This window comes from Gossypium arboreum, chromosome 4 (assembly GCF_025698485.1).
Source record: "Gossypium arboreum isolate Shixiya-1 chromosome 4, ASM2569848v2, whole genome shotgun sequence".
Taxonomy (NCBI): Eukaryota; Viridiplantae; Streptophyta; class Magnoliopsida; order Malvales; family Malvaceae; genus Gossypium; species Gossypium arboreum.
The window spans coordinates 4,681,015-4,698,864 of NC_069073.1; the positions used below are offsets into that span (position 1 = coordinate 4,681,015).

Sequence of the window (17,850 nt, forward strand, 5' to 3'; positions counted from 1 at the left end):
TATACGGTACTATTCACGTATACGGCACTATTCACATATACGATACTGTTCACGTATCTGATGAGTTGGGATTGAGGAGAAAATGGCGTGACAGATCGTCATCGCAAGGACTCTTGTGACAAATGCAAAATTTGAAGTAGAGAAATTTGACGGTACCAATAATTTTGGTATGTGGCAATGTGAGATCCTAGATGTCTTATGTCAGCAAGAGCTAGATATAGCCCTTGAAGAAAAACCCGACAAGATGGATGACAAGGAGTGGGCCAAGATCAATAGACAAAGTGTGGTACAATCCGCCTATGTTTGGCCAAAGAACGAAGTACTCTGTCATGAGGAGACATCGTGAAGAAGTTATGGGATACTTTGGAAGAAAAGTTTCTAACGAAAAGTCTTGAAAATAGGCTTTATATGAAAAAGAAACTTTATCGATTCACGTATGCACCCGTATGTCGATGAATGACCATGTGAACTCATTCAATAAAATTTTAGCAGACTTGCTAAATTTGGATGAGAAATTTGAAGATGAAGACAAGGCATTATTGTTGTTGAATTCCTTCCGATGAATATGATCATCTTACCACCACATTGCTTCATGGGAAGGACACGATCACATTTGATGCGATCAGTAGTGCGTTGTATAGATCGAGACTCGAAAGAAAGATAAAAGAGATCACAGAGATACAAGCTGCGAAGTCTTAACAAGAAGAGGTCGTTCACATAGCGACAAATCGGTAGAAGGGAAAGTCAAAGGAGACACGCTAAAGATGAATGTGCCTTTTGCCGTGAAAAGGACATTGGAAAAGAATTGTCCTAAACTACAAAAGGGCAAGGCTACTTCTAATGCATGTGTAGCGGAGCATGATGAGAGTCGACTTTAGCTTGGTTGGCATGGCAATGGCATGTCAAGCGGATGAGTGGATTTTGGATTCGGGATGTACTTACCATATGTGTCCTAATAAGGACCGGTTTTCTAGTCTTAAAGAGCTAGAAGGTGGAATTGTTCTTATGGGCAATGATAGTGCTTGTAAGACAATGGGAGTGGGTGCAGTCAATTGAAGAATCACGACGGCTCAATCCAAGTCTTGACAGATGTTCGCTACGTACCTAGCTCGAAGAAAAATCTCATCTTATTAGGGGCCCTAGAATCTAAAGGGCTCACAATCACTTTGAGAGATGGATTACTAAAAGTAGTAGTGGGCAACCGCGGTGATGAAAGGCACAAGAAGAAATAACTTGTACTTTTTAAATGGAAGTACAGTTATTGGATCAACATCAACAGTTTCTACAAAGATGCAGATTCGAGGCTACAGATTATGGCATATGCGATTGGGACATCTTTGGTGAAAAAGCTTTGCGACATTGGCGAAGCAAGGCTTGTTGAAAGGTGCAAATTCTTGCAAAATGGAATTACGTGAACATTGTGTTCGGGCAAGCGAAGAGGGTAAAATTTGGTCCAACAATTCACAATCTGAAAGGAATTCGGACTACGTTCACGGTGATGTGTGGGGACCTACCAAAGTAGCTTCTTTGGGAGGTATGCACTATTTTGTTACTTTTGTTGATGATTATTCAAGAAAAGTATGGGTGTATCTAATGAAAAGAAAAAGTGAAGTTTTGGATGCATTTCGAAATGGAAGAAGATGGTGGAGACTCGGGTCGGTCGAAAGGTCAAACGACTTGATCGGATAATGGTCTTGAGTACAAAATGATCCATTTCTACAAGTATGCCAAGATGAGGGCATTGTGCAACACTTCACTGTTCGGGATACACCACATGCAGAATGGGGTGACAGACGCATGAATCGAACTATCTTGGAGAAAGTTCGATGTATGTTGTCCAATCTTGGATTGGGCAAAGAATTTTGGGTGAGGCGATTACATATCGTGCCATCTAATTAACCGTTTGCCATCACCGCAATAAATGGAAAAACTCCTATGGAGATGTGGACTGTAAATCACTCGATTATGATTCTTTACATGTATTTGGTTCCCTTGCATATTATCATGTAAAATAATCTAAGTTAGACCCAAGAGCAAAAAGCATTATTCTTGGGTATAAGCGATGGAGTAAAAGGATACCGTCTCGGTGTCTGATACAAGGAAAATTGTTTTCGATAGAGATGTGACTTTTGATGAATCAACCATGTTGAAGTACAAGGATTCACAAAAGGATGACAAAACCAGTAGTACTTTGCAGCAGGTGGAGCTTGAAAAGGTTAATGATGATCCAGCTAATATTGAAGGGACAAATGATGAAGAGGTTCCTACCCAAGAACCTCTACAACAACAAGATTCAATTGCATATAGGAGGCCAAGAGAGAGATTCGTAAGCACGCTCGCTTTGATGATATAGTGGCCTATGCACTTCCAATTGCAGATGATGATATTCCTTCCACTTACACAGAAGCAATAAGTAACCCTGATGGTGTAAAGTGGAAGCAAGCAATGAATGAAGAAATGCGGTCTCTTGAGAAAAATAGGACACAGGAGTTGGTGACACTGCCCAAGGGAAAGAAGGCAATTGGATGCAAATGGGTATATGCAAAGAAGGAAGGATTTCCTGGTAAAAATGAAATACGATACAAGGCTAGATTGGTAGCAAAGGGTTACGCTCAGAAAGAAGGAATAGACTACAATGAAGTGTTTTCTCGGTTGTGAAGCATTCATCTATTCGGATTTTGCTAGCCTTGGTTGCTAATATGATCTTGAATTAGTTCACGATGTGAAGACCGCGTTTTTACGGTGATTTGGAAGAGGAAATCTATATGACTCGGCCGGATGGATTCAAGGTTCTTTGGAAAAGAAAATTGGGTTTGCAAACCGACAAAGTCACTTTATGGATTGAAGCAATCTCGAGGCGATGGTACAAGCGATTTGATCAGTTCATGAAAGGGCAAAGGTACACAAGAAGTAAATTTGATCATTGCGTGTATTTTGAAGCTACAAGAAGGAACTTTCATATACTTGCTCTTATATGTTGATGATATGCTAATAGCATCTAAGAGCAAAGTTGAGATTGAAAGATTGAAGACTCAACTCAATCTCGAGTTTGAGATGAAAGATCTAGGAGAAGCTAAAAGATTCTCGGCATGGAAATATGGAGAGATAGAGCTCATGATAGAGTTAGCTTGTCTCGAAGCGAGATTTGAAAAAGGTACTACTGCTGAGTTTGGCATGAACGAGCGAGACAAAACCTGTAAGTACCCGTTGGCTTCTCATTTCAAGCTTTCTGCACAACTATCTCCTTCGACGAATCTGAAACGAGAATACATGTTGCAAGTTCCGTATTCTAATGCAAAGGTAGCTTGATGTATGCAATGGTGTGTACAAGACCCGACATTTCGCAGTGATTAGTATAGTGAGCGGTATATGCATAATCACGAAAAGGACATTGGCAAGTGTGAAATGGATTCTACGGTATATTCGAAGACCGTGGATGTTGGATTCTTGTTCAAGCGAGGATAATACACTTGGTAAAGGTGTTATTGGGTACGTTGATTACGACTATGCGGTGATTTGGACAAGCGAAGATCAACCACCGGTTATGTGTTTACACTTGCTGGAGGGCCAATAAGTTGGAAGTCTACACTACGGTCTCTGATTGCGTTGTCAACCACGAAGCCGAGTACATGGGCTGTAATGAGAGGTCGTAAAGGAGGCTATTTGGTTACAAGGTATGGCTAAAACCTTGGGGTTGGTTCAGGAGCATATTAACGTGTATTGTGATAGTCAAAGTGCTATTCATTTAGCAAAGAATCAAGTCTATCACGCACGCATACAAAGCATATCGACGTTTGATTCCATTTTGTGCGGGAAATTATTGAAGAGGGAAAATTTGTCTTGAAGATCAAGACTGCAGATAATCCCGAGATATGATGACCAAGGTGGTAATGACAACCAAGTTCGAACATTGTTTGAACTTGATTAATATCTGCAAGTTTAACAGTTGAAGAAGGCACTATCAAGTATTGTCGTCAAAGCGAGAAGAATTACGTGAAGATAAGATTATCCTAATCAAATCTTCAAGGTGGAGATTATTGGAACCCACCCATTTGTTTGAAAAGTCAAAATGGGTGGGCACCGAAAAGAAAGTAATATTAGTTGGCAAGTTGGGTTAAAAGTTGGCATAGGATAATTGCAATTTTGGTCCCTAATTGTATAGGGACATTGCAAGTTGATCCTTGAACCTCAACTATAAATAGGCCTAACCATTTCTTACTTTCTTCATCCCATAATTGCCATTCTCTACTTAAGGCATTATTCTCTCTCTATTTGTAAATTTCACTTGTAATTTTGGAGTGAAATATATTTGGTAGTGCCAGAGGACGTAGGCAAAATTTCTTGAACCTCGTTAAAATTCGTGTTCTTTATTATTTATTTTGCGTATTTTGTGAATGTGATTGTAGTGATTTATTGTGCTATTAAATTACGATAGAGGGATATTCTGGCTAGGAAAGACTTGGTATTTAAGTGATCTTCGTGATCTACCTCTCTTTCCTGGGAATTGAACTTAGTGTGATTTTTTAGTACAATAATTTTACTCTTTCACACGCTTCCGCGCAACAGACTTTAAGCCTTCCTTTCCTTGAGTGCAAGAGCCTCAGTTTCCAAAGTTGTAATTACAAACCAAGTGTAAAACTGACCATTAGGATTGATTTCTATAAGTTTTCCAAGAGCTTATAATCCTGGAATGCCGGTTACTGATGTAATTGTTAAAGATTGTGTGACTCGAATCCCGTCACTTATTGAATAAATAAATATAATGACAAAATAAGGAAATTTGTGGGGGCAAGAGGCCGTAGAACTATACAATGGCAAAACTAATCATACTGCACAAGTTGAGTCCGTATAAAACTATACTTTTACTATTTGACTTTAACTTAAATAGATATAGTTGAAACTCCTCTTGTATCATTCGTTTTTTCTCTTCTACCCGTGAATTTTTTAACAAGATTTTCCACGTAAAATTAATGTGTTATTTATTATTATTATTGTTTTGCGATTGTTTTACCGTCATTATTGACTTTAATTATAACAGTAATTCACAACTTGTGTGCTGAGGACCCACTTATAATTTGATTCCAAACTAGATTCCTTTTACTTAAATCTGGATCACCATAGCAACAGGTTTAATAAAATAAATTAATTCATTATAACCTAAGAGATGAAATTTTAATCTTTATTCATGGAAAGAGTTATAATAGAAATCTTAGTAGTCCCAGTTTACAAAAGTTTAGCCAGCACTTCCCATTAGAGGATAACCCCTACTAAATGAACAATATCCCTCTTATATATGACTCCATACATCAACAGACTTCTTAGTCTCCATAAAGAAAACGTAAGTTGGGGGAATATTTTTGGATCTGTTGTTGGATGGAATGAACAACTAGGTATCCCATTCTTTATTAGGATACTTGTAGGCTATTTTAGTGGAAGTTCGATTGTAATTCTTGAAATTTTGGATACGGAATCACACGGACACTTGGGCACTTTCCAAAAGTTGGACTCGGATTTGATATAGCCAATTTTGAAGCAATGACTAAACCCACATACACAGCCATTGTCCAACATGCTAAAGGGGCAAGCCAGCTACTGTGTTTGTTCCTACGAGGAAGCATGTTAGACTCACATCTGTGGACCTAATGAGTTACTCCAAAGTGGACAATGAAGATGACCCGGTTTTCGTTTGCGATCTGCTGAAGAACTTAAGCCTGACAAAATTAGAGAAGAAACGTTGAAAACGACTCTAGAGCATAGAGTTGGCTACTTGGATGAAGGTTTAAGCAGTTTGGATCAAGATGTTGTTTTAGAACTGTTTGAAGCCGGATGGATTCAAGTTTGTTTATGAGCAGTGCATTATGTTGGGGAGTTCCGTTATCAGCACACCTGGTGGTTGTAATGGGTACTCAATATTATGATGGGAGAGGAAATGCTCACACGGATTACCATGTTACAGATTCGTTGCAGATGACAGGCCATGCAAGTCGTCCTCTTCTTGATAATTCTGGCAAATGTGTCATCCTCAGCTGTCACGCCCCTTGTAAAGAGTATTACAAGAAGTTCTTGTATGAAGCATTACCGTCGAGAGCCATTTGCACCATTTTCTACATGATAACTTCAATGCTGAAATTGTTGCTAAAGTTATTGAGAGCAAGCAAGATGCTGTGGATTTTCTTATTTGGACGTTCATGTATAGGAGGCTCACTCGAAATCCAAATTACTACATCTCTCTGATCACCTTTCGGAGCTCGTCGAGAACACATTAAATGACCTGGAAGCAAGTAAATGTATCACTATAGAGGATGACATGGATCTTTCTCCTTCGCTTGGCAAGATAGCCTCTTATATTTACATCAGTTACACTAACATTGAGCATTTCGGTTCTTCCTTGACTTCCGAAACGAAGATGAAGGTTCTTCTGGAGATTCTGGCCTCAGCTTCTGAGTATGCTAATCTTCTCATACGAAATGGGGAAGAAGAGGTTCTTCGAAGATTAATTAATCACCAGAGGTTTTCCTTTGAAAATCCGAGGTGCACAGACCCACATGTCAAAGCAAATGCACTGCTTCAAGCCCACTTCTCTCGGCAGCATGTGGTTGGCAACAGGGCGAAAGTAGAGGTCGGGCTAAAATGAAATTTTTTTTCATTTAGGCTATTTAAAATTTTATAAAATTTTAAATTAATAAATATAATTTGCATTTTGGCTTTCTAAAATATAATAATTTGATCTAATTTTTTAAAATTATATAAGCTATTAAAATGATGAAATTATAATTTTATTATTGTAAAAGTTATAATTTAATTTCGACCCCTACAAATATTTTCTGGTTTCGCCTCTGGGTGGCGAACTATCTATAGATCAGAGAGAGGTGCTCTTGTATGTTGCTAGCCTACTTCGAGCAATGGAGGTGAGCCAAATGGTGACACTAGGAATGTGGGAGCAAGATTCAATGCTTCTACAGCTCCCACACTTCACTAAGGAATTATCCAAGAGATGTCAAGAGAACCCTGGAAAGAACATAGAGACTATTTTTGATCTGGTGGAGATAAGAGACGACGAGAGGCACGCTGTTAGAAATGTCTGATTTGCAGCTGCTGGACATTGCAAAGTTCTGCAATCGTTTCCACAACATTGATTTATTATATGAGGTGATAGATAGTGACAATGTGAGGACCGGGGATAATGTCACCTTGCAGATTACCCTAGACAGGGAGACACAGGTTGAACCAGTTGATGCTCCCAGGTACCCAAAAGCAAAAGATGAAGGGTGGTGGCTGGTTATCGGTGACACCACTAGTAACCAACTGGTTGCTATCAAAAGGGTGTCTATTCAAAGGAAAGCAAAGCTGAAGCTTGAATTTGCTGCACCTGTTGGAAAATATGGACATCACATATATAATAAGGATAATTACATGTTATTATTTACTATCATGATAGGTTAGCTCAAATTAAAAGTGATCTAATTTGGTTAAAATTTTATTGGGCTTTAATTATTAAATAAAGTATGAATCAAATATGTGTAGATACTCTAGTATTTGAGTTCCAATCAAATTCTAATTAATGATGAGCTAATTAGAATTTGATTAGAACTAATATGCCAAGATTATAAATATTAGGATTATGGTCCTTAAATTATACACAAGATATCTTTTCTAATATACCATCATTAGGATTCAAATCACTAAGATCCAGTAAAATTTTAAGGAACTTATGGATTCAGGTACGCTTCCGCATTTAGTTTTGTTATTTGGGAGGGTTTAGACAAAAAATTAGGCCCGTTTTAAAAACGGGCCTAGCTTAGGGTAAGACATTTTTTGCTAGAGCCCGGCCCTGCCCGAATTCACTACATGACAAAAAATCTATTTTTTTAATATTATTTCCTTATTGTTTTCTCCTATTTTGCTACTATTTTACTATTATGTTGTTACTATTTTGTTGTTATTGTTTAGATATTGTATAAAATTTATTTTATTGTTAATTTTTTATTATTTTAGAAGTATTTGCTTGTTAAGTTGCATCTATTTTTGTATTATTTAAGTATACATATTTTTTAAAATTTATTTTCAATATGTTGAGAAATATTTATTTTAATGTTTTAGTATTTTGATAGTTTATATATATATATATATATTAAAATTATATAAAAAATAATATAAAAATTAATATGGTCGGGCCGGGTCGGGCCCGGGTTTTAACATTTTTATTCGGGTCGGGCTTGGGAAAAATTTTAGGCCCATTTTTCAGGTCGGGCAGGGCCCAGGCCTAGCAAAGGGCTTAAATTTTTAGTTAGGCCCGGCCCAAACTTGGCCCGACCTGGCCCATGCACACCTCTAGTTTTAATTAAAGATGTCTAATATTTTAAATAGACTAGTTGAAACAAAATGCCGCCAGAGTGATCTCTTTTGTGTAGATTAGTTTATTTAAAATATCAAGATGATTATATGTTTTTGTGATTCATGCGTTTATTAATTGACCCAAAGTAACTTAATATTTGGTAGAATTTCAACGACATCTGTGGTGATAAATGTGTGACAATTATAAGGTATTTTATGTGAGCAATAAGTTAGTCCAAAGATTAATTAATTGTTTGACATAATTTATTGTCAATGTTTGATTGCTATAACAAGAGTACCGCTTAATATTACTGTCCAAAGACTTGATATTAATGTTGTGTTTGGTATCTTGAGATGGGATTAGCCATTATCTTGAATTTATTGTTTACTTATGAATATTGATGTGGGCTTATTTTTATTTATTTTTGTTCTATATCCAACTAATTCATCTTCTACTACCACAATATCTGCTAATATAAATTCTATACCCATGCTTAATAGGACTAATTTCAATGCATGGAAAAGGCACTTACTTATAGTGTTTGGCTGTATGAACATAGACCTTGCACTAAGGGAAGAACTACCCACACCTCTCACTGCAGAAAGCACCCCTATGTTAAAAGGGGATTTTGAGAGGTGGGATCGTTCAAATCGCATAAATCTAATTATTATGAAGCAGAATATTTCAAAAGCCTTTAGGGGCACAAGATCTGAAAAGATTACTTAGGCCAAGGTTTTTCTTGATGAAATTGAGAAACGCTTCGCTAAAAACAATAAGGTTAAGATGACATCACTTTTGACTTCTTTGATGTCTATAAAGTATAATGGTCAAGGAAATTTTGAAAATCTATGGGCTATGAGTTTTATGATCTCACAATTAGGAATATTTTTGAGACGAGAATTGCAACATTTTGAAGATGTTGAGTTTGGAGGGAGAAATAAGGTTAGAGACATTGCTTTTGAGGAGGAATTAGATTACAACTCAATTCCTACTATCACTTTTGACGATGTTTAGGTTCTCATACCTATCATCGATTAAGAAGTGAATCCAGAATCTCAATAATACAATGTTGAACAACTCCATATTCAAGATGAGGTAATTGTTCCAGAAGAACAAACTCAACAACCTCAAGAATGAATGTCATTAAAAAGGTCCACTAGAGAAATGGTTATAATGGCTTTAGTGAAATATTTTGATATTAAGCTACATCAAATGAATATTAAGTTAATGGTTTCTCAATGGTAACATTGATCATACATTTATATGGTGCAATTAGAAAGCTTTGTGTCTAATGATGCAAAGTTAATGATTTGCAAAGAACTTCATCTATGGGCTTAAGTAAACTTCTTGTTAATAATATTACAAATTTTACCAAATGATTATCTCATTTAGTTTAGAGATAAATTTTGTTGATAATCGTATATGCCATAAGTTTAGTGGGAGTTAGTTATATATTTGGTTTTATATGTTAAAGATATATTGCTTGTTAATAATAAGTATAGCCTCAATCAATGCCCTATAAATGATTTTGAGATTACAAAAAAAAATGCATTAGATTTTTTACATTTTAGCTATAGAAAGTCTAATGTATGTTTAGGTTTGTATACATTGGAATATTGTGTACACTATTGGGATGTTAGGCAGATATTTTAAGCAACCTTGATTTGGACCATTGGATAGTATACAAGAGGGTTATAAGGTATTTTCAAAGAACAATAGATTACATGCTCACATATCGAAGATCTAATTAGTTAAAGGTCTATTGTGAAAACAAATTGCAATCTTTTATTCCAATAGCAACAAGAGCATATCAAAGTAAAAACACATAGACTTTAAGTTCCTGGTTGTTAAAGTAAAAGTTCAGAGTGGCTAGGTGCTTCTGAAGCATATTAGGACAAACTCCATAATTGCAGATCCGCTTACTAACGAACTACACCTAAGGTTTTATAAGAGCACACTGCTCATATGAGTGTAATGTGTCATTTAAAGGATATTTGGTTTTAGTGGGAGTTTGTATTTTTAAATGCTTTTATGTTATAGACACATTTTCAGTTATTTCAATTTGAAGATATTAAGTTTATTTTCTGCAAAAATAAATTTTATTTCATTTAAAGTTTATTTGGTTTATTCATACTCTGATTTTGGTAAGGTTTGATCTCATTAAGGAGGACCAGCTGGAAAGAGGCATGTTTAAATCATATTGCATGTAATTTTCATGCTACACATCTATATTTGATCTATGTCATTTGGTTGTGTTAATACACATGATCATGGATGGATTTAGTTACGATATATGTAACGAAAGTCGCCTTGGTTCTATGTTAACATAATTAATGGATGAGATTGTTCGGAATACCTTTTGGATATGATAGTAAAATTTCGAGCTCATAAGGTTATATAATGACGTGTAATTGTAGAGTAATTAGTATATATATGTGGTCCAAGTGAGAGATTGTTGGAAAATATGGACATCACATATATAATAAGGGTAATTACATGTTATTATTTATTATCATGATAGGTTAGCCCTAATTAAAAGTGATCTAATTTGGTTAAAATTTTATTGGGCTTTAATTATTAAATAAAGTATGGGTCAAATATGTGTAGATACTCTAGTAATTGAGTTCTAATCAAATTCTAATTAATGATGGGCTAATTAGAATTTGATTAGAACTAATATGCCAATATTATAAATATGAGGGTTATGGTCCCCAAATTATGCACAAGATATCTTTTCTAATATCCCATCATTAGGAAAGAGAGCGGATATTCTCTGAATTTCTTGTGTGCTAATTTGGAAGATCAAATCTCTAAGATCCGGTAAAATTTCAAAGAATTCATGGATTCAAGTACGCTTCCGCATTTAGTTTTGTTCTTGATTTATTTTTGATGATTTGACATGATAGATCCTGATTTATTAAGTTTTATTTGATATTTATTTTACAAATTTAACAGCACCTATTGAAGCTGCAGAGAATATTTCATGTGTGATTCTTACCTAGGTTGCGACCAGGAATATTGCTTCACGGTCGATGTCAAGGAAGCCGTTGGCCTTAGTGAAGACAGTGGCTCAGAGTAGGCTTATGTTCTGCTTTTCTTTATAATTCTTGAAACACTGTTATACTGGTTAGAACTTGGATTTATCATTTTGCAGTAATTCGAATCTCTTCTGTATGCTTAAGTGTTTGAGCTCCATTGTAGTGCTCACTATGCTAAATGGAGCTTTTTTCTATGAGATGATTATGCTGAAGGAGCATATATTTTAGCATATATCTCAAACTCCAAAATGAATAAAACTGATTCATTATTATTTTATTCTAAATTTAAATTTAAATTATTTATTAAACTAATCTTATTAATATATTTAAATCTTTGATTTCCCTCACACTTACACTTTGAAGATACAGTACATTTACTGGTAAAATCACCCTTTATGATCACAACTAAAACTAGCACAACATGTTTCATTGTAAAAATAAATGTCTAATTCTTCTAAAATAGTTGAGTCTAAAATTGATTCTTGAAATTCAAATCATATTATTTGAAACATCATATTCGATAGAATTATCAATCAAATTTTCTATTTTTAATATATTTTTAAATGTAATAATTTTTAATAAATTATTCATTTAAACCAAATAAATTAATTAAACTCATCACGTACGAGGGATTGGTTTATCCAACATAGAGAGTCACAAATTAAAAGAAAAGAAAATTATTAGGAAGGAGTCCATTCATGACGTGGGAAGGTGAAGGTGGGGCTGAGAGCACACTTGGGATTGGGACCCATCCTCTCCCTTTGGTCTTTGCTGCTAACTTCACGGAGAAGTTCTCTTTCGGCCTTTTCTTCTCTGTGTTTTCCTTTCCCCTGAAAGAACGATAACCAAAATCATAAATCCTCATCTCACTCCAACTCTAGTATTTTTCACAGCACACCAGGTGATACTGATAACCCCATTTTAAAGGAAAACAAAATGATCCAATCTTCTCTTTACTAGCAAATCGGTGAATTGCTTCCCTCTCAGCTTCTCTCTCTCTTTTTAATTGTTTTAAAGATTTATTTATTTATTTTTCTTTTCCGGCTCTGCAATTTTGAGCTTTGCTTTGTAAGTTATTCAATTTTTGCGTGGGAAAAAGTAAGATGGATGAAGAGAAGAAAAACCCAAAAGGCAAAAATAAGAAAAAGAAATGAAAAAGACCTATGCGTATGCGCCCAAACGTGTTTCTTACACAACCGGGCCTAGGTCGTTATGGAGAAGCAAGAGTCTGGACTGTTTTATTTAATGGGTTTCCCCTGTAATTTAGATAGTTTATATTTAATATAATATTTGTATAGTTGCTTCTTTTAGATACTGTTTTTCGCTACTTGAATTGCTATTCGTTGGTTAATTTAGTTCTTTTTGAGTTGTTTCTTACTGGGTTTTTTCTTCCCCTTATGAATGACCTTCTGATTGTTACTTATGGCTTTTCTTCTTGCAGTGAAACTATCTGCACAGGTGTTTCAAGTTCGAATTTTCAGTTTCCCTTAAAAGGGTTTGATTGTTCCACTTTTAGCTTCTTCTTTTTTCCTTTTTCTTTTTATAATATGGCATCATCTCATAGCAATACTCACACCGAAGCCGCAAAATTGGAACAAATCATCACTGAATTCTTCTATAAGAGTCTTCTAATTATTCTTGAATCGAGGTCTCCTTATGTGTCATCGCGAAATTATAGTGGTGAACAAATTATGTCATCTCCATCTTCGTCCACATCATCTTCCTCAGGTGTGAGACCAAGAGATAAATGGTTCAATTTAGCTCTTAGGGAGTGCCCTTCAGCATTAGAAAATTTTGATCTTTGTCGCCAGAGTAATTTTGAGCCGGTAGTGATTGATGTTACCTTGGAGCAGAAGCCTCTTGATTGGGATCCTGTGACCTTTTCCCCCAAAAGTGATCTTGTTAAGCATTCTTCATCAAAAGATAAGAATTCATTTTTCTGGAATTCTGATCAAGAAGAATCAGGCTGTGAGGCAAAAGGTGAGAAGGTTATAGAAAGGTGGTTCGTGCAGCATGAAAGTAGAAAGGGTAGGGATTGCAGTTCAGGGAGTAGAAGGTCAAGTAGTAATAATTTGAGTGCATTATATAAGAAATTGATATTGCTGTTGAGGTCCTTATATGTGACCGTTAGGCTTTTACCTGCGTACAAGATATTCCGTGATCTCAATTCATCTGGTCAAATCCGTGCTTTTAAGCTTGTTCCTAGGGTATCCTCTTCTGTTGAATCTTTCACTCAGAAAGACGAGGCTGAAATGCAGCGATTTTGGTTCACCCCTGTGGATACTTCTTGTGGAAGGCTTTGCCTTTCAGTTTTGTACCGTTCATCAATCTCAGATATAAGTTCCGAGTCATCAACCCCTATGTCCCCTCAATTTATACCAGATTATGTTGGAAGCCCATTGACAGACCCACTGAGAAGATTTCCTTCTCTTCCTGTGTCACAGGGCTCTCCATCATCTTTGCCATTCTCAAGAAGACATAGTTGGAGTTTTGATCGTTACAAGGCTTCACCGCCTTCAGTTTCTTTCTCACCATCCCCAACACATTCAGAATCACATGCTTTGGTTTCTAACCCAAGCTCTCGCCGTGCGCCACCTATGAGCTTACCTCCTCATCCTCCTGGGGCATCTCTACCTCATAAGAAGAATACAAACTTTGATGAGTATTGGCCTTCCCCAAATTTTTCTGCTTCCCCTTCCCCATCCCCATCCCCTTCCCCCTCACCATCACCGCCCATCCGCATTCCCGGGTTCATCTGTCAAAAGATCTTTTACGTTCTGAAAGTGCTCCTGTTAACATACCTGTCCGTAAGCTTGCTGGTTCCCCTGCATTGTCCTGCAAGCAAAATTTGCCACCATCTCCTCCCCTTAAAATTTCAAGAGCTGATATTTCTTGGACTGATAATAATATGGGTCCCATGAAATCTGGCGCAACTATCGAGAAGGTATTTCATATATGCCTCATTGGTATGATTTGTGATTCCAACCCTATCTTGCTTTTCTCCTTGGAATTTACTTCCGTTTTGTATCTTATAGCTGTACTCTTTCGGGAAAGGAGACGGTCAGAAATATTCTGGAGTGAACTCACCCAGAATTTCATTTTTCAGAAGCTCCAGTAGGTCTATACAAGATGATTTTGATGACTCTGAGTTTCCATGTCCATTTGATGTGGAGTACGATGATATGGACCCTGGTAGCAGGTAATACACGGCACTCCTCATATAAATTGTATTTTTTAGATTAACCCTTTTTGCGTCATTTGTCAATAGCTCATACAATTAATTTACATATTTTGCTTTTTAACTTCATTATTTTTATCCAGATTTCTTGAGGATTTGACACTTAATTAATTGTTCTTGTGTATTTGAAAATGTGGCATCATTTTTTTTTTGTATTAACATAATTGGCTCAGGACTTGATTTGGTTGCTTTAACTTACCCTGGAGTAATTTGCTAAAGGTCATGTAAGCAAGCAATGATGTGTATGCTAAGACTAATAATTGCCTTTTCTGTTTGAAATTGTCTTCAACTAGTTCTGATCTCGTAAGACTGGATGTTAGCAATTGATGAACTTTCTAGGAAACTGAATAATCGTTTTTAAGCAAAGAGATTGTGCATTAGAAACTTCAATACCTTGCTGCTAGGAGTCTAAGTAGTGGCATTTCTGGTTCAAGAATTGGGATATATCAGTTATGAAGAGTTTCCAAATAAAGTTTGTTTTCTATTTTTGAGCAAGCCACCCTGGCTGGCATTAAACATTTTCAATATCTAGTCCAGGTAGTACCTGTAGTGAAATATCTGGTTCAGGGATTGGGATAAGTAGTGGTCTATCAATCTATGGAGAGTTGTCAATTAAACTTTGCTTTCCAGTTTTGTGAAAGAAAGTAAGAAACTTCACGGTATTATAAATTTAGATATATCAGGTAGTCTGCAAAATTTGTTTTCTAGTTTTCAGAAAGACAGCCTGGCTGGTTGGCTTTAAAATGTTTAATAGATATGAAGTTGGATTGTATAACCATGCTGAAGTTTCTTGTGCCAGTTGAATTTAGCAGCAAGCGGTGGTAACTGCTAAACATACTTCAGTTGTTTCTTGTAATGCGCAACCAGTATCAGTGAATGAATCATATTTGTTTTGGTATCTTCAATTTTAACATAGTTATATTAACAATGTAGAACTGCAGGAACATGTCTTTAGGTCACATGGTAGGATTGGGGCTGATTTCTGTGTATGACTTGGCCCTTATGTTTGAGGCAGCTGAAACAACAGCTGTCTTACTTTTTATCTTTCGATTGGTGAATAAATTAAATTAATATAAAGATGGGTGATTAAGAGGAGGCCAAAAACAAAGATGGTTGATTAAGAATGATTTGTTAATGACTAAAGGATATGGTGGTTGCAGCAACGTTCTATGCATCCTTCTTGCTTGTCAGTAATTTGATTTGTTCAGTTTCTTGAGTTACCTCTAAAATTGCAACAAAATGTAGTCGAATGGCTTGTGTCAGTTGCATTTGCAGTAACTCTGATAATCCTTTATTAAAACATGGAACTTTATCAGTCTGTGTTGCTTTCCTTTAATACGAGACACAACAAACTGCTTGAAGGATCAAACATCATTTTGTCACACTGATTTATTTTACGGCATACTCAGATGTATACATGATCAAAGTATTCATATACTAATTTCTACTAGTTAGCTTCGTATTTATAATTATTATATAGGGTTATGTTTGGTATTCTTATGATATTTAGATTTAGGGAATAACTTAAATATTTATTTTTGTTTCTAGGAGTTTTTGAAATTGAGATGTTGGGATTATAGATATTGGAGATTTTCATATGTGGGCTATCAGAGTTGGATTTTGTCTTCTTTATTTCTCCCTAAGTTCATGTATTTCCCCCCTTCTGTTTTTATTTGGTTCTCCAGTTTCTCTTTCCTCTCCTGTTCTTTATTAGCCCACTTAACGTTTTTGAGGTTCCATGAAATTACCATGGGTGAAGAAATCCAAAAGTTCTAAAGGTAATTTGAACATTTGACATTCTCTTTTCTGCAATTGTTAGCTCAAAATGTTCCCTCAAGAAAATCCTTTAACCATTAACTTAAGCAGGATCTTAATCGAAAATGAGTCATGGAATTCATATCCAAAGCCACAATGAGTCATTTTAAGATTTTCTGATATTGGAGAGAACACCTTATACCCTTTGTCACGGTCATTATCTTATTTGTCACGAAATGAAATTGCTGTTTTTCTTTCCCTGAATTATTTGGGTAAACTGAATTGGCCTGCTTTGCATACTATGTAGACCCGAGTCTTATGATAGAAGAGGAAATCCATCTGATCCAAACGAGGCAGGATTGTTTATGAATAGAAAATCCCAAGATGCTGCGGTTGGTGCTCTTGTACGGTTGCTGAAGAAAGCCCCTCCACTTCGCCAAGACATACCGAGTTCGATTAATTTTTCAGAAGCCTCGAGGCCAGAAATGTGGAATAACAACATCCAAGAGCAAAACCAGAACAAAGAGGCTGTGACTGTTGAACGTGATGCTTCTTCAATTATTACATCTTCTAGGCTTGTCGCATCAATGACAACGGCGGATGCATTAGAGGAACTTCGGAGTTACAAAGAGATGAAAAACTTGTTGCTTAGTGAAGGTGGTAAGTCTTGCATATCTGCCAATTTAACCTCTGGGGCTAAACATTCTGGCAAGGGTACATGAGACTGATCAACTTATGTGATATTGGTATAGTTTCACATATGTACAGCGCTATGGTTTGAAAGACTACTACTACATGCTATACAGCTGAAACCATTTTCCTCTTTTTGTGATCATAGGAGTATATATATACAATATATAAGTTTTTGGTTAAGATTTTTGTTAACAACAGAAGGGTTATTTGCTGGCCCCGAAATCTTTGTAAAAAGCACTCTTGTCTCTGATCCTACATAACATAATTGCACATAAGGGTGGCGCATGCTTTGATATACAGGCTGTCATTTCTATTATTTTGCTTTTCTCCTTTGTTTCCCCTCCTGCATATAGATTTTCAGTAGAATGAAGCGTATGAGTTTCTCATACAAATGGGTTTAATACGGATATATTTACCTGTTTTAGAAGGTTTTTTTCTTTTAAAAGTTATATTTGAATTATCATAACCTGATATATTTGGAAGATTATAATTCTATTGTCACTTAAATACTCTCCAACATTATAATAATAATAATAAAACATTATAAAAACATTGTAGCACAAAAAAAAATTAAAATAAATTAGTAAAAATTAGGATTCTAGTGAACTGGTAGAATATCGATTCAACTGGTACATCTTTTTCAGTCAAATTAGAAAAATGAAATTGAAAGACATTATCAAAGAAAACAGCAAGCTTGCTTCTTTTTTCTGAAATAATGATTAATTTGAAAGTTGATTAAAAATAATTTTTATAATTTTGTTTTGTTTTGTCTACTGCATCAAGCTGGCATT

The 17,850-nt window shown here is 35.7% G+C and overlaps 1 protein-coding gene and 1 pseudogene across 1 annotated transcript; both read left to right on the plus strand.

Annotated features, from left to right (window-relative positions):
* The first annotated feature begins 5,535 nt into the window (after positions 1-5,535).
* On the plus strand, positions 5,536-11,414 carry LOC108458768 (DExH-box ATP-dependent RNA helicase DExH12-like; annotated as a pseudogene).
* Positions 11,415-11,977: 563 nt separating this feature from the next.
* Positions 11,978-17,356, plus strand: LOC108460856 (autophagy-related protein 13b-like). The gene is given in 5 exon segments (XM_017760543.2): positions 11,978-12,274; positions 12,815-14,121; positions 14,124-14,317; positions 14,409-14,572; positions 16,674-17,356. Coding segments are annotated over 4 exon segments (1,974 nt in total). The 5' UTR covers positions 11,978-12,274; positions 12,815-12,920; the 3' UTR covers positions 17,089-17,356.
* Positions 17,357-17,850: the final 494 nt, after the last annotated feature.